The 27,259-nt window shown below is 32.5% G+C and overlaps 3 protein-coding genes across 3 annotated transcripts; 1 reads left to right on the top strand and 2 right to left on the bottom strand.

Annotated features, from left to right (window-relative positions):
- Positions 1-281: 281 nt before the first annotated feature.
- LOC132748420 (2-oxoglutarate and iron-dependent oxygenase domain-containing protein 2-like) lies at positions 282-6,438 on the bottom strand. The gene is made up of 3 exons (XM_060738030.1): positions 6,435-6,438; positions 1,763-1,887; positions 282-1,054 (listed from the first exon to the last, which is right to left on the bottom strand). The coding sequence occupies exons 1-3, from the start codon at positions 6,436-6,438 to the stop codon at positions 539-541; spliced, it is 645 nt and encodes a 214-aa protein (XP_060594013.1). The 3' UTR covers positions 282-538.
- Positions 6,439-8,540: 2,102 nt separating this feature from the next.
- Positions 8,541-15,890, bottom strand: LOC132748415 (2-oxoglutarate and iron-dependent oxygenase domain-containing protein 2-like). Its single transcript, XM_060738024.1, has 4 exons — positions 15,753-15,890; positions 15,345-15,401; positions 12,878-12,988; positions 8,541-8,860 (listed from the first exon to the last, which is right to left on the bottom strand). Exons 1-4 carry the CDS (start codon positions 15,864-15,866, stop codon positions 8,750-8,752), a joined length of 393 nt encoding a protein of 130 aa, XP_060594007.1. The 5' UTR covers positions 15,867-15,890; the 3' UTR covers positions 8,541-8,749.
- Positions 15,882-26,369, top strand: LOC132748414 (uncharacterized). The gene is made up of 4 exons (XM_060738023.1): positions 15,882-16,042; positions 19,420-19,465; positions 20,625-20,743; positions 25,799-26,369. The coding sequence occupies exons 1-4, from the start codon at positions 15,932-15,934 to the stop codon at positions 26,159-26,161; spliced, it is 639 nt and encodes a 212-aa protein (XP_060594006.1). The 5' UTR covers positions 15,882-15,931; the 3' UTR covers positions 26,162-26,369.
- The last annotated feature ends 890 nt before the right edge of the window (positions 26,370-27,259 follow it).

Below are 27,259 nucleotides of genomic sequence, written 5' to 3'. Positions count from 1 at the left end.
CTCAGGTGCCATTTGTGCTCATAAGAGCTACGAGTACAAAAATACCCTAATGGTTTTGTAATGCTAAATAACATTAAAAACATTATGCTAAATTTGGAAAAAAAAATCACCAAAAATATACACTTCTGTTAAAAAAAAACAAAAAACAAAAAAAAAACTCTAACATAACTCTGTCATAGGTAACTTTCAACTCCACAAAATGGGCTAAATTACACATATCATTTATTTGCCATACCAGACTGCAACATGCAAATCCTAATTTTTCCCTTTTTTTTTCAAAAAAAATATTTTTTTCTTTGTTTCCAAGCAAAATTGCAAAAAGAAATTTAGCCCTGAAATAGAATTTTAAGTTTCCTATAGCATGAAATAGTTTACACTAATACACATGAAAAAGTTACCTACACATTGAAAACTGATATTGCACTGCTGACATGAATTCATTTTAGTGGGAAGTGGCAAAGAAACAATATGTCAATGTGGTTATTTCCAATGCTGCAATTTGAAAAATAGTTATAATATAACACTTTTTGACCATAAACTAAACCACTGAACAGACATCTACAGTTTCTGGCTTTGTAAAGCCATCACCAAACCCGACAGTTTCAACTAAATCAGGTATATTATCACACATAGGACATTTCTTATTTCTAACAATAGAGGCCCTCATCCATAATATCAAATTAAACCTTTCTCCTGATGTGATAGATGCTGCTCCATGCATGTGTTGTCCTCTATGAAGCACACCTGCCGTTGGTTGATGCTCAATCTCCTTATATCGATCAACAGCAAGTTCTGTTCTCATAGCACCAAAGTAAAGATTACCTCCCTTGTACGAGTCTTTGGGTGACAATGCTATATTTAGTGTGACCTCAGCGTTGTCATAGTGATATGCAAGGTCAAGGTCCTCTCCAACTTTATATTGCACTACAAATACCTTGTGGGAATCGAGCTCACCACCTCCTAGATCTGGGTACAGCAGCCTGGTGATTGGTTTCAGGTATTGCTCTCTTAGTTCAGTGAAGAAAGGATCGAAGCCTAGCTCTTCTAGAAGCACCTTTGAAGAAAAGTATGAACCATGATTATTTACTTTTTAAGGGTTTTAAGTCACACTGACAAGTTGTAAAGGTAATATTGCAGCTTTCCAGCCTTATTGGTGGGGAAAGACCTCAGGTGCCCACTTGAGCATCATTTCAGATATAAATGGGCACCATTGAAGATTAGTAGTACCACTGACACTCCATATAACAAACAAAATTCAATTGTGATATCATACAATTATAGCATTCCCATATTTGCAAGCCAACTGAGAAATAAATAAATTTGTAACAATGGCATGAGGATCAAGTAAATATAATTTTTAATATAATTGTTTAAACACTGTTTTTTGAAGTTTTATGTCATTAGCTCTAAAGTTCGTTGTTTTTTTTCAATTCAAAAATAACAAATTATCATAAATACTAGCATAATGAATACTATTAAAAAGAAATATGCAAAAATGATCTTCTTCTCTTAAATAAACAAACTTGAAAAAATTATCTTAATTCTGCTACAATTATAAAATAGAAGATACATGCATCAATATCAAGTCAGTTTTACAATAAATACTCTTTATCAGGAATGCAAATACATTGATTATCTCAGAAATTTCTTACTGAAATACTAGTTAGAAAAGATACTTTAATAAAAAAAAATCTTTATTAAAAATAGACACAATGATACACAAAATAGAACTATGGAACTAAATAAAATATATTCTGTTTACCCCATATTTAATCATTGTGTTAGGCCGGCCTTTTGGAGCATCACTCTGTTCAAAATGATGCACTTCCTCTAGAAACAGTTTACAAAACTCGTCTGTGAATACTGGAATAACATAGCTTCTGGAAACTTAAAAAAAATAGTATCAAATTAGTTATTTGGAAGGTCATATTTATCTAACTGGTATCAATTATTACATTAAAGATATCTTTTGTTACTAATGTATACACTGTAGGGGCTTTATGACAACTGTCTATCTTTCCTGGTGAAGGAAGACCCTAGTAGAAGAAATTTCCTTCCATACATTAGTACGATAGCTGCCCAACACAAAGCGTCCAAAGTCCCTGGCCAGATTCAAACCCACAAGGATGAGGGAGATAAAATTGGCCATCATAGGTATATGATAGTTTATTGAAAAAGGTTGCTGATCACCTAGTGATACATGGAGGCCACTGGCACCATATGGTTCAACTGTGAATACTTTGACCTACTAACCTCAAAATCAATAGTCATGTAAACCTATATGAGCAGCACCATGACAAAACCAACATAATGCGTTTGAGACCAGCATGGATCCAGACCAGCCTGCCCATCGGTGCAGTCTGATCAGGATCCATGCTGTTCGCTATCAGTTTCTCTACTTGTAATAGGGTTTGTAAGTGAACAGCATGGCTCCTGATCAGACTGCGCGTATGCGCAGGCTGGTCTGGATCCATGCTGGTCGCAAACGCATTATGTTGGTTTTGAAATGGCGAGGCCTACACAGCAAATCTTATGTCTGTTCAGTCTCTCGATGTTTAAGAGAAGAAAAGTTTTAAATTGTATACTAGGACCATAAAAGGAAAACCCATGACCCACTGTGACTGCCTAATTTTGACATCAGAAGTTTAAATTTAATGAAATTTTAGGAAATTCTTACTGAATTTGACTAATTAAGTTTAATTTTACAAACATGGATGAAACTGAAAAATACAAAGAAACCACACATCAACACCAGGCCCTGAGTACACTAAGAAAATATCAGAATCAGGATAAAATTATCCTGATTTAATTTGATTTGTTTTATATAAGACTAAAATTGATTGTATTTTGCTAGAATTAAATGATACTTATTCAAAATATAAAACAATGCTTATTTGCAAAGAAACAAACCTATTTTGTGATAAAATAGACAAATAGGAACACTGATACAAAAATAATAGAATCAAAGTAAGGATCAAGATTAATATTTGGACCAACTGTAAAATGCCCATTTCTTGTGAAAATAACAATAAATTTATTCAAAATAATCATAAACATGCTATTTAAAGTCCAATTTTATCTAGTTGATATTAAATATTTAATATGTGGATCAGCAAATTGGAGAATATTTGAGTTTTTAAATATGAGCCTGATCCTTAAATCTTTCTGATTAATATGGACAGTATTTTAATTGAGATCTATCAGTTTTGAACACATCTGGTTCTTCATCAGAATTTATTTTATTGTGATTGTGTCTGAAGCTATATGCTTATACACATACTCCAGAATTTGTATCATATGAATGCAGTGATTAAGGCCAATTTTTTTTTATATTTTGGTTTACTGATTTTTTCCAAAAAAAGGTAGGGTCGGCGGCGGGAAAAAAAAAAAAAAAAGTTTTCATAACTATAAATGTGGTGCATACATATACATAGTACTTACTAGAGCAATGAAATTAAATAAATCGCCGATTGTCTATTCCAAAGATTGTTTAAATACACAAAAAAACAACTTTTGCTCATATTGCCATTGTTTAAAAACACACATGAAATCTACACACAATGACTTATGACAAGTGGCAAGCGAGCTCTTCAAAAGAATCTGTCATTCTTTGATGTTTACACACTGCTGTGTAATCTGAATCATCAAAGGTGCCGAAAATCAGCTGACTTGCACTCATTTCTTTATAGATCAGATGTTAAAAAAAACTGTCAAGAAAAGATTACACAAAGTCATGTTCAATTTTGCCCATTGTGAAAATATTTTTATCGGATAATTAGCGGGTCAATTTTTGACATAAAAATCTATTAAAAGTAAGTGCGGGCATTTTTTTTAATTTTGTTTGTTTGAAACCTGTATTCAATCTGCTTTTAAAGACTAATTTTTTTTGTTAAATCTGAAAATACTGATCTTGTCAATTGCAGCAGATTTCTCTCGCTCTGTCCTTGAATGTAATTGCTTACGTAATTTGGCGTGTTTTTTTTTGTTTGGTTGTTTTACATTTTTACGCATTTCGACCTTCAATGCATTGATGAAATATGATCAAAGTCTAATTATAATTCTGTGAGAATGGCTTGACCCCATTTAACAGACATTCTTTCATAATACACCAATAAACACTTTGCCCAACTAGCAGACGACAGGCTATTCTCGAGTAAAGATAACCCAGGGCTTGACACTAACTTTTTTTAGGGGTAGTCAGAAGGACTACCTACTTTGAGGATCAGGTAGTCCTTGGCAAATCTAGGTAGTCCTCATTGTAAAACATAAAAAAATGTTCTTATTCTATTTAAATGCATTTTGAGTGTATGTATCTGAAGATAAGAAAACAATAGCATAAGATCTCTTCAAATTTATTCGAAAAAATCACCAATAGATAAATCTAGTAAAAGTTTGTAAGCTTTATTATGCATGAGATGTAGGTTCCGGCTAGCCTCTGAGCTCTTCAAAGTCATCATCAACAATTTTTTTACATATTTTTGTTATAAAATATGGCAGTGTGACACACAAAAGTCATTAGGTTTTGAAAGGCCAGACATTACCTACAGGTACAGGGTTCTAGCCAGGAATTACAAATAAAATTGCTAGGCAATCAGCTCAGCTTATATTATTGACAGCTTATAGGGAAGGGGAGAATATATTGGCAATACGAGCTAAAGAAGTATCTGTCAGTTTTAAATTTATGTAATACCTGGCTTTTGTATTAAAAAAATATTTCAATAAAGCTTACAAATCTACTTTCAGGTATAGATAATGTATGACCTTTTAGATGTGTTTTTAAATTCAAAACAGAAGTAAAAAGCTTGGACAAGAACAAAATATGTTTGTCTTTACTCTAATTGATTTATTCTACAAACTTATTTTGTCAGACATAAAACAACAAAATATCAGAATAACAAACTTTTACTAGTGCTAGTAATTCAGTTATTTAACTGTCAGAAGATTTAAATAGGGACATTAGATTAATATCTGTTGTCCCTGATTTAAACACGAAATTAGAAATGTAAAGCCATTTTTAATCAAACTATATTGCCTTAGTTTTTTATGCCTAGGGTATAAGTATTTGTTTTTTTCTTCATATACATGTATTGGCATTATTGCTTACATTTGCTTGTACATGATTAAGAAGTGCTTACAACATTGTGAAGTTATTGCAAAGACAATTATAAACACTTTAGAATATTTCTTTTCTCTTTTTTAAAGAGATTTAAACATTTTTCTTCTCTTTTTTTATAAAGAGATTTTTTCCCAATCAATAATTTCATGTTCGAATAAATTACATCCGAAATCAGATCTATTTTAGACAACACGTTTATTTTGGTTATCATTGTCAGTGTGATTTACATCAATCAACAAATCATATTCTTTTAAGTTTAAACCCTTGAATAGGTTCCAATATGAGCAAATATTTTCATTGAAATGTTTAATAGACAAAGAATTCTATTGAAGTATGCTGGAAAAATCGGCAATTAAGTTGGACTTCCGGTTTCACTTTTCGCAAGTTTATAGAGATTAAATAGAATCTATTATGCGTCTGCTGTGACTGACACTGATTGACAATTATATTGAGAAAGTATGTGACATGCTTGGATAGATAAAATTGGTTTGTTTATTTAATAATGATATTGATTTATTAAGGGATGTCGAGAGATTAAACGGATGACGCAATTATACCTCAGTGCCTGAAGGCATGTCGTGCGCTTAATGTTTACAATCATTTGTGACCCAACGGCTAATTATTTACTAGTAAGATGAATTTATCTTTCGTTTTGAATCATAGCCTAAAAAAATGTTATTTTATTAATTATTTTAAGTGAATTAAGAGATCAGGTCACTGAAATTTTGAGTAGCCCGACGGGATACCCAGCTTGGAAACTCGGGTAGTCCTTGGGGAAAATAGGTAGCCTCGGGCTAACGGACCATCGTTAGTGTCGAGCCCTGTAACCGGTTGCGTGTATAAATCGTAGGTAAAATAGTCTGGCATGTGGTAGGTTTAACAGTTAATTAAAATACTTACCGCGACATTTCTTTGACAAGTCGTATTATTAGCAGCGTATTTCAAGACAACACAGAATTTTTTTGGGGGCAGATTTTTTTTTTTTTTTTTTCATTTTCCCAAAATACAGAGTCGGCGGGTCTGTAAACCGAAATATCAAAAAATAATGGCCTAATCTAGAAATTCCTTACAATGTGTTGCATGACACACAAGTTTGAAAACAAAAAGAGTCCTGTAGCAAATTCAATGAGTCATGTAGCAAAGTAAATGCGTTATTTCACCATTGTACTGTAGGCGTTTCGCTCTCATGCAAAAGGGACGCTCTGATTGGCTAATGCCGATAATCGGCGGTTACCGATAACAAGCAACAATTGCTTTGAATTTAACATTTTAAGCAAATGGGGGATGAGTCTTGCACCTGTAATCATCGGAAACATACCCATATTCAACTAAAAAAATTGATACATTATTCAACTGATGAAATTAAAGTTATCAAACGGTACATAGAAATCACTAATTGTGTTTTTGGATTATAAACTACCAGATTTGCATGCGTCAAATTGAACGCACATATTTTAAAACTGTGCTTCTTTTTCGATTTTTATGCGTATTTTATGCAAGACACACACCTAGATTAATCACTGTGACAGACGAGACCGAGATTATGAGGTATTACACCCACTTTCAGTATAGGTGTACACGCTGGTACAACAGAAATATATTTTGATGAAGAACTTATTAATCTCATTACGTACATTATAATCACATACATGCATGTATTAAAATGATTTTACAAAAATGAGATGACAATAATTTAAATAAGTAGCAGGGCTGCAGATAACATGCGTATTTGCGTTATTACCCAATTAAAATGTCTAAAAACCCAATAGAAATAATAACTAAGGGTAAGAAAAAGTAAATGAATTCTTATTTATACAAACTACATTTGAACTGGTGCGTTATGACGAAAATTATTACTTAACGCGTACATCAGGCAGATCATACTGTTTCAGACTGTTTTAACCTTTAAATTATATAAGGCAACTTGGAAATCTCCTAGGCCAATAATCCATAAAGCAAAGTAGTAAGTAGCTTTTTTATAACCGTACAAAACCTACTAATGTCTACAATGAAGGTCAAAAATTTTGGGTAAAATGCATGAACTTGTACTTTATAACCCAAATTGGTTAGAGGGGGTAGGGTAAAAAATACAGAAATAACTCAAAGAAAATAGAAAAAACCCAATAGATCACAAAATAAGGGGTAATTACCCAATATACACAAAATATTATCTGTAGCCCTGAAGTAGTATAATTATGTAGATATTGATATTATTGCATGTTAACTGAATGTTTTCTCCGATAATGGATGGTTGTTACATGTACGTTAACTCAATAATTGTATCATAGTTTGGAGACCTTTCTGTTGAAAATGTGTCAGGGTTAAATCGTTTACATATACATGCACAGTGCGTTAACTGGAGTGCGGGTATTAGTTACCCGCACTTCAGAGCATGCCCATTGATTGGCTCATTTTTGCTGGGGTTTACATATTGTGGCGGCAGAGAAAGGGAAAGCGACAGAAATGTCATATTCAGATGTTCGTTCATTGGTTCATTTTTGCCGGGGTTTCATATTGTGACAACAGGGAACGTGCTTTTATGTTTGGCTATGATACAAAAGAGAAAGAACACCAAAACACTCGGCAATCTGATTAATACTCGGGGGCTACGCCCCCTCGTACAAATCAGATAGCCTCGTGTTTCGGTGCTCTTTCTATTACTTATCATTATCTTCAATTCAAGTTTTTCTTTATATGTTATAATCAATCAAGTTTATGAAAACATCGTATTGAACTGAATTGCTTTAATTAATTAATTGAATACTCTGTGATTTTAATTAACATTTGTCCAATGAACAAGCTTGCTGCTGATCCCTGACCACATGAGTTAAGCAACGACTGCTTAATTTTAAAAGATAAACCATTTACTAGTAATTTATTTGGTCAATTTAATTTGGGTACTATAAGTCAAATTAGAGAGAAACTTCTTCAAATTGACAATAAATCCTTTTATTTTGTCCTGAATTTTCGCTAAACCAGCTGTTCTTTGTATGCATCACCGGTCAAGTACCTTTTTTCAGTAAATCCAATATGCAGAGATCTGCCGAGGACGCAATATATCTGCAGCCAGACTAATATCATATGAAAACAAAACTGTCTGTTGGGTTATTTAGTCATCCAGTCAAAACTGGTACCAACAGATTCCCCTGTAATTATGCATATTCTCAAGTTTATCCATTTCCCTATAGCTTTTTCCACGTTATCTACTTACCCAATCCCTTTCCCACACAGTACCATAAATTTAATCCAGTAAAACAAAAACAAAAAATCATAAATCTACTTGATATTTAAAATGATTATTGATAACTGAAAAATAACTGAAAACAAAATGTGTTGCTATTTTAAGAAATGCTATAATTTACAGCATAATCTGACAGGTGTTCAACTTGATTTCCCCTAAGGTCACTCAAGTTCACTGATGACGTGTAAAAATTAGATGGCCATTTCCTCATCAGAATATTTGACAGGGTGCATTAACCAATCAAGGAAGCACTGATTATGACTTTTTTCATGATCAAAAGGTCTGTCGGTGTAGAATGTAGGACAAAGCCCCACCAGTCAAAACCCCACACCTCAAAATTTTATAGAGTGGACAAAACCCCACACCTCAACAAAATATAGAGTACAACTAAATTAAAACTTACTTTCTAATTCTTGAATATATTCGCAAACACCTTCAAACGTAGCATCGGCATCTTTACAGTACTTCACAAGTTGTAAAAACTTTGGTGACAAAAAAAATTCCTGAAAACATAAGAAACAAGGGGTTAGTATCTCGAAGCTATCGTTATATTTGCGTTTACGAACGTGCTAACGATTGACGGAAGGTTGGTGAACGAGAGACTAGCGCGGGTATCTCGAAAGCGATAGTTAAGTAATCGTTCGTTCCTTACTCGTTAGTTATTAACGATTGAATTATGTAAAAATTGCAAATGTTGAAAATTCCTATGAACTTGACGTGATTACGATTGAAAGGTAAAAACTTAAAATAGAAACAGCAAGACTAGTAACTGAGGGAAAACGACTGTAGACTGACGATTGTGCAGTAAAGAATATTTTAAACACTTTACTAAGTCAAAACAAATATTCGGGCCGAGCTTCTTCTCAATACCCTCCCTCATTTTTTTCAGGCTACAGCAATTAACATGTTTCAGGGTGTAAGTATACTCCCAAGATTCAAACTTGAAAAATGTTGCTTTCATGGATGAAATATTGGAATTGCAAATATCTAAATGAATGTAAATAGCGAACATTCAGTCGTCATAATGTATATTTTGAATACTAGTAGTCGGTTTATTTAAACACATATAATAAGGACAATAAATTAAGATTCAAGTTAGTCCATAACTCGGCTTAGTATACAACGTAAACGCTTAATCTCTCCATAATTAATCTAGAATTTCTTTTTTCTTATGTAAGTTAAAAAAACGATCGTGATATACCAGTGACAATGCTTATTTCTATGATAATGATGATATTACAACGACGACAGCGACGATGGGTTAAGTTTTAAAGAAATATTAAGATGTTTTCCGTTTGAGTGAAATATAGAATATGTTCACGAAACATGATAAATTTCCATATATTTTCACGAGCTGGAAATCTTAATTTTACTCTTTTAAAAGAACTTCCGATTTCAAAGCTTTATAAATTCGTTATAAATATTCCTGACAAGTTATATGGCCGTATATAAACGGTTGATTGCAATATAAACCTCGCCTGACGGCTCAGGTTATATTTACAAACAACCGTTTATATAAGGTCACGCAACCTGTCTAATATTAAAAAATATTATTTTCAGTGGATATTCACTAAGTCCACTTCAGTGTTGTTATATTTTTCTGGTCCTTCGGGATCATTGATGCCAGCACTATTAAGTGTTGAGAATTGAGTACCGCTCAAGCCGGTGCTAGGGGGCGTGAGTGATGTTGCACGTATTCATTACCCCTCATGAACAGACTCAATCAAACCGAGTCAGCAGTTCTCTTGTGATTTTGTTGTGATTAATGCTTCCGAGGGATCACTTTGTTTCCAGATTTTTATATAATCTTCTGTTAATTTATGGATACATTTTCATTTTGTCTTTAACAAAGGATTAAGAAAGGATTATGTATTACAAATTTAAATATAGCAAGTAAAAATATAACAGCTGGTGTTGGCAAGAGCAAAATATTTCAATCTGTTACGTTAAACAAACAAAATTTCCATATATTTCATGCCTATCTGTTGTACTGATTTTTGCAGCGTAACGTAATGCATTTTTCTTCATGTCATTAAATCATTACATCACAGGTAACTTTTCGAAATATAATTCTGTAAAAAGTACCGAATTTTGTTACATTTTTAACATTATGTACATGCAAATATTTATTTATATTGTCTTGTGCAAAATTACACATTTCAGAGTTTATTCCTTTCGATGCTTCAGTTATTATATGATTTTTTTTCATCTGCATTTAAATATACATCTTCATGTAAACTAAAAGAGCTCTTACATATGTTTGATATGTGAGAAAAAGAAATAAAATATCATATTTATGTAGGTTCATCATTTTTATCAATAAGGTGATATAATTCTCATTTTTTTGTGTATTTTAAATTCGAAGTATTCTTCCTTTTGTGCCAAAGTGATAGTAACGAGAGCTATACGACACCTTCAACGCAACCGTTAATAATTGGGCATTTTAACGATTATTCGTTAATTACGAGAGTTTCGAGATACCAGTAAAAACCTTAACGAGAGGCTTACGACAGTCGTTATGCTAACGATAGCTTCGAGATACTGACCCAAGAACCGGTTGAACCGGGTGATGCTCCCCGAGAAGGTTCTGGACACAGGAAAGTATAAAAAAAATGAACAAAGGGCAAAAACTCCAAAATTAGGCAAAGCGGAGTTATGTTTTTTTGCACTGCACTTCTATTCAATGAGATCTATCTATCTATAAAGTTTCCTGATGATATCAGAATTATGTTTCAGGTAAAAGTCAAAGTGTAAAAATGAACAAAGGGCAATAACTCCAAAATTAGACCAGGCTTTGTTTAGGTTCTTTAAGCATTGCAATTCTATCCAATTATATCTAGCTACCTACAAAGTTCATGTTGATATCTCTAATAGTTTTAAAGTATTGTCCAGGACAAAGTCAAAAAGTAAAAATAAACAAAGGGCAATTACTTCAAAATAAGGCAAGGCAGAGTTACGGTTCTTGTGCACTGCACTTCCACCCAATGAGACCTATCTATCTACAAAGTTTCATGTTGATATCTCTTATAATTTTAGAGTAATGTCCCAGACAAAGTCAAAGTGTCAAAATGAACAAAGGGCAATAACTCCAAAAGTAGGCAAGGCAGAGTTACCGTTCTTGTGCACTGCACACCTACTCAATGAGATCTATCTACTTACAAAGTTTCATGTTGATACCTCTTATACTTTTAGAGTTATGTCCCGGACAAAGATCAAAGTGTAAAATAAACAAAGGGGGATAATTCAAAAATAAGACAAGGCAGAGTTACTGTTCTTGTGCACTGCACACCTACTCACTGAGATCTATCTACCTACAAAGTTTCATGTTGATACCTCTTATACTTTTAGAGTTATGTCTCGGACAAATTTCAAAGTGTAAAATAAACAAAGGGGGTAATTCAAAAATTAGGCAAGGCAGAGTTACGGTTCTTGTGCACTGCACACCTACTCAATGAGATCTATCTACCTACAAAGTTTCATGTTGATACCTCTTATACTTTTAGAGTTATGTCCCGAACAAAGTTCAAAGTGTAAAAATAAACAAAGGGGAATAATTCAAAAATTAGGCAAGGCAGAGTTACGGTTCTTGTGCACTGCACACCTACTCAATGAGATCTATCTACCTACAAAGTTTCATGTTGATACCTCTTGTTGTTTCAAAGTTATGTCCCGGACAAGAAAAGGGGACGGACGTACGGACGGAGGAAAGACGGACGGACGGACGGACAAGGCGGCGACTATATGCTCCCCCGAAATTTTTTCGGGGAGCATAAAAATTGTTTTATCAAAGTTTGAATCATTTCATAAATAAATGACAAAGTTGAGAAAAAATACGCAAAATTCAATCATCTGACCTTTACAGTCAGTCATTTAAAGCTCAAGGCAATATTTAAATTACACAAGATGTCCTTGAAGCTAATAAAGTATGATAACCAATTACATGAAGTCAAATTCATCACAATCTTAACAACAATCTTATCAAATCTGACACTTGTATTTTCAGCTTTTATGTGACCTCTAACCTAACAATCTATAGGGGTCATCATTCTGTAGGTCACATTACAACCCAACAATACATCTGTGACTTTTGGCAATCTCAGCTAGTTATACCACGGATTTATATTACAAGGATCGGACACTTTCGTTTCGCTTAAAGTCCCGTCGCGCGCATGCGCATGTTATTGCAGCTCTGTGAAAAATTATACCAGGGCTCTCGTAAGCATTTTGAGACTGGGGCCAGGGTCCATGCAGGGGGGGAATTTTGCATGATTGTCAAATATTTTTCATCCAAAGGGGAATTTCCACAGAGAAAGATTAATTCAGAAATCGGATAATAAATGGAAAAGCTACATGGTATTTTGTAAAAGTAGGTATCCGTTGCGAACGGGCATTTTCGCTTAGCGCCGATAAATTATCGATCGATGTACCTTTATCGGGTGCACGACAAGATATTTAAGCATTAATATAGGGTTAACTGGGAGTGTCCTATCCCTGTAATATAAATCCGTGGTTATACATACCTTAAAAACAAATATCTCTGGATGTAGAGGCCGATATGTCTCTTCTATCATTTGAAGCCTTTGTAAACTATCAAAACCAAGTTTTCTCCGACGGTCAACTTCATCTTCTATCTACAAAATGATTACACCAAATCAAACTTAAAATCTTCCAGGGCAAGTTATGTTTATACATAATTTTTTTTAGTTTGCTTTAAGTGTTTAGACACACCCTCACCAAGTTCTTAGCAATAAGTCTAAAGTTTCTTGCTCAAGGAAACAATAGCTTGCCCTTGATGGGGTTTGCTCTGACAGGGTGAGCAATTCTTAGATAACTAGTTGAATGCATTCACCCCTTAGCCTCCCCGCCACACAGTGCCAGTTGATTCTGAGATAGGAAGTGCGTAAAGTTTAAAGCAATGCGGTAAATATGGAACTTAAACTATATCAAACTTGCTGAAACAGATAAACTATACATGTGTATGTAGGTTAACCAGTCTGTACCAACAGAAAATTTTTAATTATTAGAGACCCTTAAAGCAGGAGACCATTAACAATATCTCATTAATATTTGCTGTTTACAAAACAAATTATTTAACGCTTAGTATTATTGAAAACTGACAGATTTCACCTTATTCTTCAAAACAGCACAGTTTAATCATATCTTATAACTAATATATACATGTAAATATACAGAGAAACAAATTGATTTCGAAATAACAAAAAGCAAAAGGGTTGGGCCCAAGTTCTTACAACATTAGCGATCAGCCCTCCCCAAAACAGCACCTGAGGGCCCCTATAAATTAGGGCACTGGTTAACTGAAATACAGTTTGGCAGGACAAAAATAGCAAGAAAGTGCTCCTTAGTTTCAAGTTTAGTTTATTGTAATGTAATTCTAGGCCATCGGCCCAAATACACAATATAATAACAGAAAGATACATATACATCTGATTGTGTCACAAGTTATGAAATACAAAATAGTAGCATATATATTCCATAATTTTTAACATTGTACAACAAGGTAGAGAATATACATATTACCACAACCCTTAATGTGAAACACACAGTATCAAGTTCCGAAAATGAAAAAATAAAAATAAAAAGAATACAAAAACTAGTCCTTTAAATGCATGAAAAAAAGAGAAAGAAAATCAAACTTTTGTTTTAAAACACTATACAATAGACATTCAAATGATTCATGTAGTATTCTAGAAAGAAAAAAAATATTTGAAGCTAATCAATTCTTATCAATATCAGTCATAAGTTTGGTTACATACAATGCTAAATTTTTTAATGTAGGATGATATTCGGTTTTCATTAAGTATGAGAAATTAACTGGTTCTAGTCTTCCCTTATACCAATTAAACAGATATTGTTGTCTTATACTATCAAACTTCGGACAAATAAAAAAGGCATGATATTCATTTTCAATTATTAAACGATTACTATTGATAAAACAGTATGGACATATTCTATCTGGTGGTTCAATAGGCTTACAGACACTTCACCCCCCAGACACTTCACCCTAGGCCCTTTTTTACAGACACTTCACCCCTCAGACAGTTCACCCCTCATTTTAAGAAATTTGATTGAGACACTTCACCCCTCATTTTTTTAATTTTGTGTTAAACAATTATTTATGTAGATTATGTTAAATACATTCAATAGTGATTGAGTATGTTTATTGTTTTAAGCCATTGTCTAATAAATTTTGAGTTGATTTAATTCTTGAAGTTTTGGTACTTAATTAAGTTTGATTTCAGTTTGATCCTTACCATATAATAATAATTGAGTTACGTTCATTTAGTGATGGTTTGTGCTTTAACCTTGTGCTTAATTAACATAACTGGTGCTATTTATTTGTTTAATAAATGACATTATGAATGATCTTTGTATTAAATGCAGGATAATTGTGTCTGATAATGATGATAAATAATTTATATTTACTATATTTTATAAAGCAACTGATTCATTCATTCATATTCATTTTTATTCATTTTATTTATTTATTTATTTAATTTATTTATTAAGAATAAATTTAATTTTCATACAAATATACCATTTTAATTCAATTATCTAATCAATTGTGAGATAACCGTTGAATAAACAACTAATCAACATGTGGAATAAACAAGGTGACATGCAATTAACACTTAATGGATGAAAGTGCTGTGATATATCATTTGGCAATACAACCAATTAACCTAAAACAGCTTTAAACTTAGTAAAAATAAAGGTAATATGCAAAAATTTTAATCAAATAATACTAAAAATAATAAATATAAACATATATAAGCATTTTGTTGTTGACCAACTTGTTTTATTTACTTTATAGAACAAAATTGGATGAGGGGTGAAGTGTCTTACTGATTTTGGGGGGTGAAGTGTCTTAAGGGGTGAAGTGTCTTCAAAATTTGAGGGGTGAAGTGTCTGGGGGGTGAGGTGTCTTGCTACCATTCAATCTAATGGTATGTACAAAAAATTAAATACCTGTGCAATTAACTTGTTAATCTTTTCATCGTCGTTATAACCATTTTCATCGAGTATCTGAAATATTCAATATAATTCTGTCAAAATGCTTGATACACTGTCTACAGGTTGGGGTCATGATGATGAACAAGTGTACAAAGTTTCAAAGCCAGTACTTATGTCAAATTTAGACTTTGAAAATATTTGAGGTATTACAAAAACTTGAACATAAGTGGTTATGCTCGGGTGACTACAATAGCTCTACTTATTCTAGTCGAGCTAAAAATCAGCACTTCTGGCATTTATTTCGTCAACAGTTAATTATTCTGTGGTAAGTTTGAACACGTCCGAGAGGCGAGAGGACTCGTGGCCGAGTGGCCAAGCTTTCCTAAAATCGACAAAGTTGTGCAAAATATTATCATTATTTACCTTCCTGTAAGTTTTCACAAAATGAGGCTTCTCTCTAAATTCAATATGCACGTCGAGATTTTTCAGATATATGTTTTTAAAGTAAAAACATGCACACATGTAATATTTGCGCATTTCACTCCACCGTCACCGTCACTCATCGCGTCACGCTTGAAAGCGGAACAACAACAACAACAAAGATGGCAGCCCCCATAAAGAATGCATCTGACAGCAAGGACAAACCAAAACCATACCATTATGCAACACGAATTCAACCGACGGATGATGTCGTCGAGTTCTTCGTTGAACACGTTTGTATAGATAAATAACATCAATGTTCCTCCAGTTCACATGCACCAACTTGTCAATCAGATGCTTTTCTTACCCCACCACTCACCAGTTCAGCTGTTCTGTGACAGTGAAAAATTAGACATAAAAGTAAAGGCATCTGTAATCGCCATTTACAAATTAGTATCTATTTATTACATGCTTTTCGGTGGTGTATAGAAATATATCAGTGATATAAAACTGGTAATTTCACTGTTTGAAACAGTGAAATTACCACTTTGATAATTTCACTGTTTTGAATTTAAGCCCCTTACGTTGTTTCAGTGAAATACCAGCGTGCACAGTACTGGGTACCAACTTAATGACGTGACGTCGTAAATGACATCACCTTGTATTATTATTTGGCGCGCTTTTCATTCAGTAGATCTATTAGGTTAAATGTCTTTTTAAAACGTTTCTCTGCATATAAATTATAATAAAAAGAAAATTTGTTTAGTTTAGTGCAAGATCAAAATATATTTCACCATGTGGACACCAAAAGTTCATATTTCAGTCGTGGCTGCGCCACTCGTGAAATATACCTTTTGGTACTCACTCGGTGAAATATATAGAGAATAATAGGTTGGTGCCGTGGATGGAGAAAGTTTATCTGGCGAGGCGGAGGAATTTATTGGGTGAGCCGAAGGCGAACCCAATAAATTCCGGAGCAGAGCCAGATAAACTTTCTCCATCCACCGCACCAATCTATTATTCTATTTATCCTGTCACCGTTTTTTTAAAGAATTTTTCCTTAGGCAAACTAAATTAAATCACGCTATCGGAAATGTTTGTATATAAACAAAGAAGGCCTTAATAATTCTACAACAATGCACTCGCCGTTCTTATTATCTCCCTGTGTATTTTCACATTGAGGGCGCCATTTTGTTTGAAAAATGTGATAAATATAAACAATTTTTTGTCGAATTTTGTTGTGAAAACTATCTAGAATGAAAGGAAATGGTCTAACTAAGAAAATGAATTCGAACACCAATATCTTTTATTCAGTCGTTAACGCTGTACAGACGTTTAAAGTATTGTTTACGTGACGTCACAATGTAGCGCCAAACAGCACGTGCAAAACAATCAAATCAAGTACGCTATTTTAATGTCGCAAACGAGTTAAGTTTTACATTTATTTCACTTTTAATAATTTCTATTTCGCTTGAAAAATTATAGAGTGAATTAATAAAAACAAACAAAGTTGTATCAACGTTTCCAAAATTCGTTATTCTACACACAGAAGATTTAACGACAGTTTTTATATTTTTTCTTGAAAAGTAGTCCGGCAAACATGCATACCACGTGATCAAGTGCCGTAGATCAGTAAAAATATACGGCACCTTGTTATCGGGCCAAAATTGCTACAAGTGACAGGATAAATTCCGATCTTACACTGAACTAAACAAATATCCTCTATTATATTTATTTATTCATTTTCTATTGACAGTAATCAGAGATAGATAAATCTCTCTCTCTCTTTATTTTTTTTAATTTTTTTTTTTTTTTGAAGCGGCTAGGGCCTGTACGGCTAGCCAAAAGTTATAGCTGTACATATTTTAGTCAAGTACGACTAGCCAGGACACACTGTATTGTCTAGCCGCACAGCACTTTTCAAAATTATATGAGAGTCGAAAATGCAAATTATGTTATTTGTGTCTTTAAACGAGGACTTTAACCAAGACCCCCGCATTTTTCCTCATGTGTCATTCATGTGAACTCTCCCCAGTTTTAGCGAGAGACTTTTGTCATATTTTTAAAGACTTACTTAAAATAAAGGGTATTCTCACAAATTTAAGAAATCTCCCTATTTTTGATGACAGAACTTCCTTCTTTCTTTATTGAAAATTCTAAAATCTCCCTCTTTTTGAAAAAAATCTCCCACTTGATCATGGAAAAAAGTTAACATGTATGGTGTGTTCACTTAAATTAAGATGCTCCACCATTTTGTAAAAAAATGAATCAAGGTAATGCAAGCATTGTAATCTTGATATAAGTGTCAAAGTTGCATGTTATAAGTTATAACATCATTTTTTATGCTTATGAGTTGTTGTTTTATTCGTATGAAAGATGAATTATTAAATCATGTTTTTATAATTAAGCACATGGATCAAATAAATAATCATAACGGCAAAAGAAGTTTTTTCATAATGGCATGATCAGAGGATAAATAAATCAATGAATAAATAAATAAAAAGAACATTGAAAATAAAAAAAAACGCTGAAAAGGAAAAACAATTGTATAATTTTTGAGTACAGAAGATAAATATCGAACAAAAAAGCACAATCAATTAGCCTTAAGGAATAAAAGTCTATCCAGGGACTGACAATAGAATTTTAGAATGCATATCACGGAACATGCAAACTTTCCTTAATGGTAGACAAACTTCTACTGTCGGTAATTGACACAATTATCAAAGCTCAACAACCATTATTTTCGGTGCTTTTTTCATTTTTAAAGGTGTTGAAATTTAAACTTATTGAAACAAAAAAGGATATAATCACAATTTTGTAAACAATTCAATTGAAGTTATTCAACTGCAACCAAAAGCTCTTTTTCTCGCCATCTAGAGATGACAAAGATAGATATTAATTTGTACTTTCTTTACTGTAGCCATGGCGATTAATCACTGAAAAGTAAACATATACGAAGGCAACTGCTGTTTCTTGGTTAAAATCCTTGTTTAAAGACACAAAATAACACATGCATTTTCAACTTCCATATAATTTTGAAGAGTGCAGTTTGGCTAGCCTTTTTAATTTTAATATAATGATTACTTTTTCAAATAATTGAACCAAGGTCTGCCAAAACACCCAATTATATTTCTCAAATACATGTATTACCCAAAGAACCTAATACCGGTATTGCCCAAATATGCTTAATTTTAGATTTTTTTCACATGACACACTGGTTTTATAATGAGCATAATTTACAGTTACTAATTAATAATTTAGCTGTTTAGTACCTCAATCATCAAGTGAATGATCGAAAGTCACTCATTCAAGATCTAAAATTAATCCTTTAATTTTTGTACAATAAGAGCACTGCATGGATTTAATATACATGAATTGCGTCAGGACAAAATGAACATAATGGGTTTGCGACCAGCATGGATCAAGACCACCCTGCGCATCCGTGCATTCTGATCAGGATCCATGCTGTTCGCTTACCAACCGTATTACAAGTAGAGAAATTGATAGCGAACAGCATGGATCCTGATCAGAGTGTGCGGATGAGCAGGCTGGTCCGGATCCATGCTGGTCGCAAACCCATTCTGTTGGTTTTGTCGTGACGTGGCTCAATTATGTAACATGTTATTCTTAAATAGAATTCAGTACAAACATGGAATTTTGTCTATTTCAGATGACATCGTGTGACGTGTATGCATCAGATTATGGCTCGTGTAAATGTATGTAAAATTTAATCAAAATTAATATTAATGTTATTAATATCAGCAACAGGGTTTGAATTTGACATCAGGTACATTGTTAACTTACAAAATGGAAATTGACAAATGCAAAATTAATAGCTTTTCAATAGAATTTGAATGCAAAATTAATAGGTTTTTTATGCTCCCCGAAAAGTATATATAAAAAATATAAAAGAGCATATATAGTCGTCGGGTTGTCTGTCTGTCCATCCGTCAGTCCGTCCATACTTACGTATGTACAGCCCGAATTTGTTTCTGGCCCAAAATTTTGTTATTTGAAGTCGGTACCTTGAAGGTCAAGGTCACAGCATGACCTTGCAGCAAAATTGTGTCTGGCCCATAACTTTGTTATTTGTGTCTGGCCCATAACTTTGTTATTTGAAGTTGGATTTTACAACTATTTCACAGAAATGATCACTATATTGAGACAACGTGTCGCGCGAAACATTTTTCACTTGAACTTTGTCTGTGACATAACTCTGACACTACAAGAGGTAAACCTTCATGTGTCGAAAACCTATTCGTGGAGCATCACCCGGTTCAACCTGCTCTTTTTTATGTAAGCTTGGAAACAACAGTTAATATTTCTGAAATAAATAAACAACTTTATAAATATTTGTATGATAACCAAATGTGTTACTGAGGCTTTAACTAAACATTTTCCCAATTGACATGATTGCTGAAACTTTTCCCAAATTCCCAATTGACATCATTGCTAACTGTTCCTAAAGTCCCAACTGAAACTTTTCCCAAATACCCAATTGACATGATTGCTAAAATCTTTTCCCAATTGACATAATTGCTGAATCTTTTCCAAATTGACAATATTGCTGAATCTTTTCTCAAATTCCAAATTGACATGATTGTTTGAACATTTCCCAAATTTCCATGATGTATCTTTTCCCAAATTCCCAATTGACATGATTGTTTAAACTTTTCAGTCACTTTTCCTTGCACTGCCTTAGGGATGTTGCCCCTTTTTATTATACCTAATGTACAAACTCAAACTGAGTCTGCAATTTTCATGTATTTTAGCTGTTTTTAATACTTTTGAGGGACCACTTTTTGTACAGATATTTAGGGATCTGAATGTCGATTAACAGAAAATACACTCAAATTTGTTATTGCTTTTCTATAGCATTTGGTGGAAGAGTCAATCAGTATTTTGTATATGGAAAGGAACTTGACTGTGAACATTATAAGCATGTGATGACAGCTTGTGACAACTTCTTGGAGTCTGGGGAAAAAGAATACAAGGTAAGCCAATGAGCCTTAAGACATAAAAGTAATGATAGGAGTGTTGCAATTATATAAAAAGCTAAAGAGCTCTACAAGATAGCGTGTGTGTTGTACATCTTCCACCAGAGTACTGCTAGACTTTTATACATATTTATCAGAACTAGCCTTTTTCGTGATAACCAATACACTTGAAACAGACCAAAGCTTTTCATTGTTGAAAGGTGTGCTTTTCTTATTATTAAAGATATGAGGTGTGATTCAAAGGTTTTGTCACTGCTTTATTACTTGTTTTGTAGAAGCAGAGCAACAATAAAAAGCTGGTATAAATATCTAAAATATCATATTAGTTTGGTGAACATAAACCAAATGGTTAAAAATAAACAACAGTTAAATATGGCCACCAGCGCCTAGCACCTTCACAAACAACAGTTTCTTTGACTAAGATGTGTTGGTACTAAGGCTCCCACGTTTACAATTTTTTGTAAACGTTTACACGATTGCTAAGAACTGAAACGATACCGTTTAAACGGTGGTACCTCTATGTACTATACACATCATGTATTTGAGTCGCCAAATGATGTCTTTCTTTCTATTTTTAATACATGAACAAATAAAGAATGTGAAAGGGCTCATCACGATTGAGTCAGCACACATTTTTTGCATTGTAACCCCATAATGCTGTGTGGAGGGGTGTACACCCATTTTCCGTTTGTTTACTTTGGAATAAACCACTAGAATTGATAACATACATGATTACAGGCAATGATTAAGAAATTTTGTAGATCAATATAGTCATTTCGGTTAAACGGTAAACAATATCGTAAACGTTTATGAATGAAAAACGAAACGAATCTGTTTAAACGTGTAATCGTGGGGGCCTTAGTTGGTACAAGCAGTTTTGTTGTTTAAGATTGTATCAACAGTTTCACTAATTTAGATATTTACTGGTACCAACAGTTTAACTGATTTAGATTTATTAGTAAATTACACAGCCGAGTGTTCAAACAGCCTTTGTATGCGTTTAAATGTGTGAAAAAATGCTTTAATCGTTACTATTTTAATTGCCGTAGTGGTATTTTAAAGAACATGTTAACAGTAAGAACTATCATTAGAGTACTTTAATGACCCGGTGTGGCGTGATAATCACACGCAAAATATTTATTATAAGCTGGTTTAGTTATTGCCCTTTCGTATTGTTAAGCCTTTTGTAACTTCATTGTATACATCAACAGGTAGTCCAAATCAATGTATCTTTGAAAAGTTACTTAACATGTAACATTTATCATTGTATAATGTAAAATATCAGATTAATGAATGAAAGAAAAACATGAAATAGGTAACGTTATAGATCTTATAATTAGGGCTAGTCATGGGTTGAAATTTTGTCATGAAATTCAGACCGATTCAGGAGCCGAAGTCCCGATGTGTCGAAGTTTTTACGGAAGTCCCACCAACTTCTACTGTATAAGTACCAACAGTTTCATTGATTAAGATTTATTGATACCAACAGTTTCACTGATTTAGATGTATTGGTACCAACAGTTTCACTGATTTAGATGTATTGGTACCAACAGTTTCGTTGATTTAGATTTATTGGTACCAACAGTTTCATTCATTTAGATTTATTGGTATCAACAGTTTCACTGATTTACATTTATTGGTACCAACAGTTTCATTCATTTAGATTTATTGGTATCAACAGTTTCACTGATTTAGATTTATTGTACCAACAGTTTCATTGATTTAGATTTATTGGTACCCAAACAGTTTCATTGATTTAGATTTATTAGTACCAACAGTTTCATTCATTTAGTTTTATTGTATCAACAGTTTCACTGATTTAGATTTATTGGTACCAAACAGTTTCATTGATTTAGATTTATTGGTACCAACAGTTCCATTGATATAGATTTATTAGTACCCAACAGTTTCATTGACTTAGATTTATTGGTACCAACAGTTTTCATTGACTTAGATTTATTGGTATCAACAGTTTCACTGATTTAGATTTATTAGTACCAACAGTTTCACTGATTTAGATGTATTGGTACCAACAGTTTCATGATTTAGATGTATTGGTACCCCCCCCCCTCCCAACAGTTTCATTGATTAAGATTTAATTGATACCAACAGTTTCACTGATTTAGATGTATTGTACCAACAGTTTCACTGATTTAGATGTATTGGTACAACAGTTTCGTTGATTTAGATTTATTGGTACCAACAGTTTCATTCATTTTAGATTTATTGTATCAACAGTTTCACTGATTTACATTTATGGGTACCAACAGTTTCATTCATTTAGATTTATTGGTATCAACAGTTCCCACTGATTTAGATTTATTGGTACCACAACAGTTTCAATTGATTTAGATTTATTGGGTACCAACAGTTTCATTGATTTAGGAATTTATTAGTACCAAAAACAGTTTCCCATTCATTAGTTTTATTCGGTATCAACAGTTTCACTGATTTAGATTTATTGGTACCAACAGTTTCATTGATTTAGATTTATTGGTACCAAAGTTCCATTGATATAGATTTATTAGTACCAACAGTTTTCATTGACCTAGATTTCAATTGGTACCAACAGTTCATTGACTTAGAATTTATTGGTATCAACAGTTTCACTGATTTAGATTTATTTAGTACCAAACAGTTTCACTGATTTAGATGTATTGGTACCAACAGTTTCACTGATTTAGATGTATTGGCTACCAACAGTTTCATTGATTTAGATTTATTGGTATCAACAGTTTTACTGATTTAGATTTATTGGTACGCAAACAGTTTCATTGATTTAGATTTATTAGTACCAACAGTTTCACTGATTTAGATTTATTGGTACCAACAGTTTCATTGATTTAGATTTATTGGTACCAACAGTTTCATTGATTTAGATTGATTGGTACCACAACAGTTTCACTGATTTAATTTATTGGTACCAATAGTTTTCATTGACTTAGATTTATTGGTACCAACAGTTTCACTGATTTAGATTTATTGGTACCAACAGTTTCCACTGATTTAGAGATTTATTGGTAACCAAACAGTTTCATTTATTTAGATTTATTGGTACCAACAGTTTCATTGATTTAGATTTATTGATACCAACAAGCTTTCATTGATTTAGATTTATTTATGGTACCAACAGTTTCATTGATATAGATTTATGAGTACCAACAGTTTTCAATGACTTAGATTTATTGGTACCACAGTTTCATTGACTTAGATTTATTGGTATCAACAGTTTCACTGATTTAGATTTATTAGTACCAACAATTTCACTGATTTAGATGTATTGGTACCAACAGTTTTCACTGATTTAGATTTGTATTGGTACCAAACAGTTTCATTGATTTAGATTTATTGGTACCAACAGTTTCACTGATTTAGATTTATTGGTACCAACAGTTTCATTGACTTAGATTTATTGGTACCAATAGTTTTCATTGACTTAGATTTATTAGTACTCAACAGTTCAACTGATTTAGATTTATGGTACCAACAGTTTCATTGACTTAGATTATTGGTACCGAATAGTTTTCATTGACTTTAGATTTTTTTATTACCAACAGTTTTCACTGATTTTAGATTTAATTGGTATCATCAGTTTCACTGATTTAGATTTATTGGTACCAACAGTTTCATTGATTGTAGATTTTATTGGTACCCAACAGTTTCATTAATTTAGATTTATTGGTACCAACAGTTTCATTGATTAAGATTTATTGATACCAACAGTTTCACTGATTTAGATTTATTGGTACCAACAGTTTCACTGATTTAGATTTATTGGTACCAACAGTTTCATTGATTTAGATTTATTGGTACCAACAGTTTCACTGGTTTAGATTTATTGGTACCAACAGTTTCACTGATTTAGATTTATTGGTACCAACAGTTTCATTGATTTAGATTTATTGGTACCAACAGTTTCATTGATTTAGATTTATTAGTACCAACAGTTTCATTCATTTAGTTTTATTGGTATCAACAGTTTCACTGATTTAGATTTATTGGTACCAACAGTTTCATTGATTTAGATTTATTGGTACCAACAGTTCCATTGATATAGATTTATTAGTACCAACAGTTTTCATTGACTTAGATTTATTGGTACCAACAGTTTCATTGACTTAGATTTATTGGTATCAACAGTTTCACTGATTTAGATTTATTGGTACCAACAGTTTCATTGATTTAGATTTATTGGTATCAACAGTTTCATTGATTTAGATTTATTGGTATCAACAGTTTCACTGATTTACATTTATTGATACCAACAGTTTCCTTGATTTAGATTTATTAGTACCTACAGTTTCACTGATTCAGATTTATTAGTACCTACAGTTTCACTGATTCAGATTTATTAGTACCAACAGGTTCATTTATTTAGATTTATTGGTATCAACAGTTTTATTGATATAGATTTATTGGTACCAACAGTTTCACTGATTCAGATTTATTAGTACCAACAGTTTCATTCATTTAGATTTATTGGTACCAACAGTTTCATTGATTTAGATTTATTGGTACCAACAGTTTCATTGATTTAGATTTATTAGTACCAACAGTTTCATTCATTTAGATTTATTGGTACCAACAGTTTAACTGATTTAGATTTATTGGTATCAACAGTTTCAATGATTTAGATTTATTGGTACCAACAGTTTCATTCATTTAGATGTATTGGTACCAACAGTTTCATTGATTTAGATTTATTGGTACCAACAGTTTCACTGATTCAGATTTTTTTAGTACCAACAGTTTCATTCATTTAGATGTATTGGTACCAACAGTTTCATTCATTTAGATTTATTGGTACCAACAGTTTCATTGATTTACATTTATTGGTACCAACAGTTTCATAAATTCAGATTTATTAGTACCAACAGTTTCATTGACTTAGATTTATTAGTACCAACAGTTTCATTGATTTAGATTTATTGGTACCAACAGTTTCATTGATTTAGATTTATTGGTACCAACAGTTTTATTCATTTAGATTTATTGGTACCAACAGTTTCATAAATTCAGATTTATTAACTTTATCAATGTGTTTGATTTCAGGATTACATAGTCCAATATGAGAAGGCAAAACGTGACTTCCGTGTCACAAACGCAACAGCAAATAATGTATGGGAATACAGGACCACACCTAACGCTGAATGGAACAAGCCATTAAACAGAGTGTCATTAGATGAAATTAGGTCAGAAGATGAATGTATTGCAGCTAGACTTAATATGAATCAAAATAATGCAGACATTCCAAATGAAAATACAGAGACTCTTAAGAGCAGTAATTTCAATGAGAACTCTAATAATAAGGGAGCTAATTCAAGTGACAGTTCTGATGAAACTGGAGGTATAAACATTACAAATGAGAAAGTGAATGCTAGCAACTCTAAGAAAGGCTGGTGCGCAGTGTCTTGATAATAATTGTTTCATTAGATGATGGATCACAATATTTCTTTTCTTTTAATATTGGCCTTTTATTAAGGTCTATCTGTCATATGCCATTATTGAGATACGAGTTACATTTTATTTCTGTTTTACAAAAAGGAAGAAGAAAATTAAAATTTGTAGTTTAATAATAAATTTAATTATCGGTTTGAAAAAGTTAATAAATTTATAAGTTAAATATTGTTCTTCACCTCAATTCTTACCGATCACAGTGATTTAGTAGTACTAGCTAGCTATGATAAATGGCACTGACTTATTTATTGTCAGATACCAAAGAGTGGATTGAAAGGTTTTTAGCGCAATTATCCAAAGAATACTGGGGATATCTGAACCACCCTTCACACATTCTGGTGCTTTTTTTTGCAGATTCACCTCTTAACATAATATAACAAAGTCATGTATAATTTTCCCAATTTTTTTTTTTTTAAAAAGACATAATTTATTTGAACTTTACCTGCCTATATCTGCCAAATGCTGGAACAATATTCTATTAATATTCGTTGTTTGCAAATTTATAATCATTTACAACATGAGTATTGTCACTTTCGTATGGATGTACAGCAATGATTGCATGAGATTCCCTCTATAAAGGAAAACATCATGAAAATTCCCCCACTCTCGGGGTCCTGTTCACGAAAAACAGAGAGAGAGAGAGCCCTAGGTAGAATTGTACTCTCTTGAAACTTCTGGTCACCTAAAAAATTATTTTGAAACTTCATATCACATAAGGTATTATCTTAAAACTTCTCGTCACCTAAAAAATTATTTTGAAACTTCATATCACATAAGGTATTCTCTTGAAACTTCACATTTCTCAAAATATTCTCTTGAAATTTCACATTTCCTACATGTAAGGTATTCTCTTCACTTTTCACCTAACTTGAAGGTATTCTCTTGAAACTTCACATCACCTTAGGTATTCTCTTTAAATTTCACATTTCCATTTGATATTTTCGAATATGTATTTAAAAGTATTGTGAAGTGAACAAAGAAAGTAATTTACACATCGCAAATAGCAGTCCACGTAAATTATCTAAAAGAGATCAAATCTCCACGGTGTGAGTAGAA

The sequence above is a fragment of the Ruditapes philippinarum genome, unplaced genomic scaffold, assembly GCF_026571515.1.
Source record: "Ruditapes philippinarum isolate M1 unplaced genomic scaffold, ASM2657151v2 ctg1484_1_1_1_1, whole genome shotgun sequence".
Taxonomy (NCBI): Eukaryota; Metazoa; Mollusca; class Bivalvia; order Venerida; family Veneridae; genus Ruditapes; species Ruditapes philippinarum.
This window is presented reverse-complemented; position numbering and strand designations above follow the sequence as displayed.

Coding starts and splice junctions, on each gene's coding strand:
- LOC132748414 (XM_060738023.1), top strand. CDS start 15,932: ATGGCAGCCCCCATAAAGAATGCATCTGACAGCAAGGACAAACCAAAA. Junction 16,043..19,419: donor TCGAGTTCTTCGTTGAACAC/GTTTGTATAGAT, acceptor TGTCTATTTCAG/ATGACATCGTGTGACGTGTA. Junction 20,744..25,798: donor CTGGGGAAAAAGAATACAAG/GTAAGCCAATGA, acceptor GTTTGATTTCAG/GATTACATAGTCCAATATGA.
- LOC132748420 (XM_060738030.1), bottom strand. Junction 1,055..1,762: donor ACACAATGATTAAATATGGG/GTAAACAGAATA, acceptor TTTTCTTCAAAG/GTGCTTCTAGAAGAGCTAGG.
- LOC132748415 (XM_060738024.1), bottom strand. CDS start 15,866: ATGCGCAAATATTACATGTGTGCATGTTTTTACTTTAAAAACATATAT. Junction 12,989..15,344: donor TTAACAAGTTAATTGCACAG/GTATTTAATTTT, acceptor ATCATTTTGTAG/ATAGAAGATGAAGTTGACCG. Junction 8,861..12,877: donor CAGAGATATTTGTTTTTAAG/GTATGTATAACC, acceptor TTATGTTTTCAG/GAATTTTTTTTGTCACCAAA.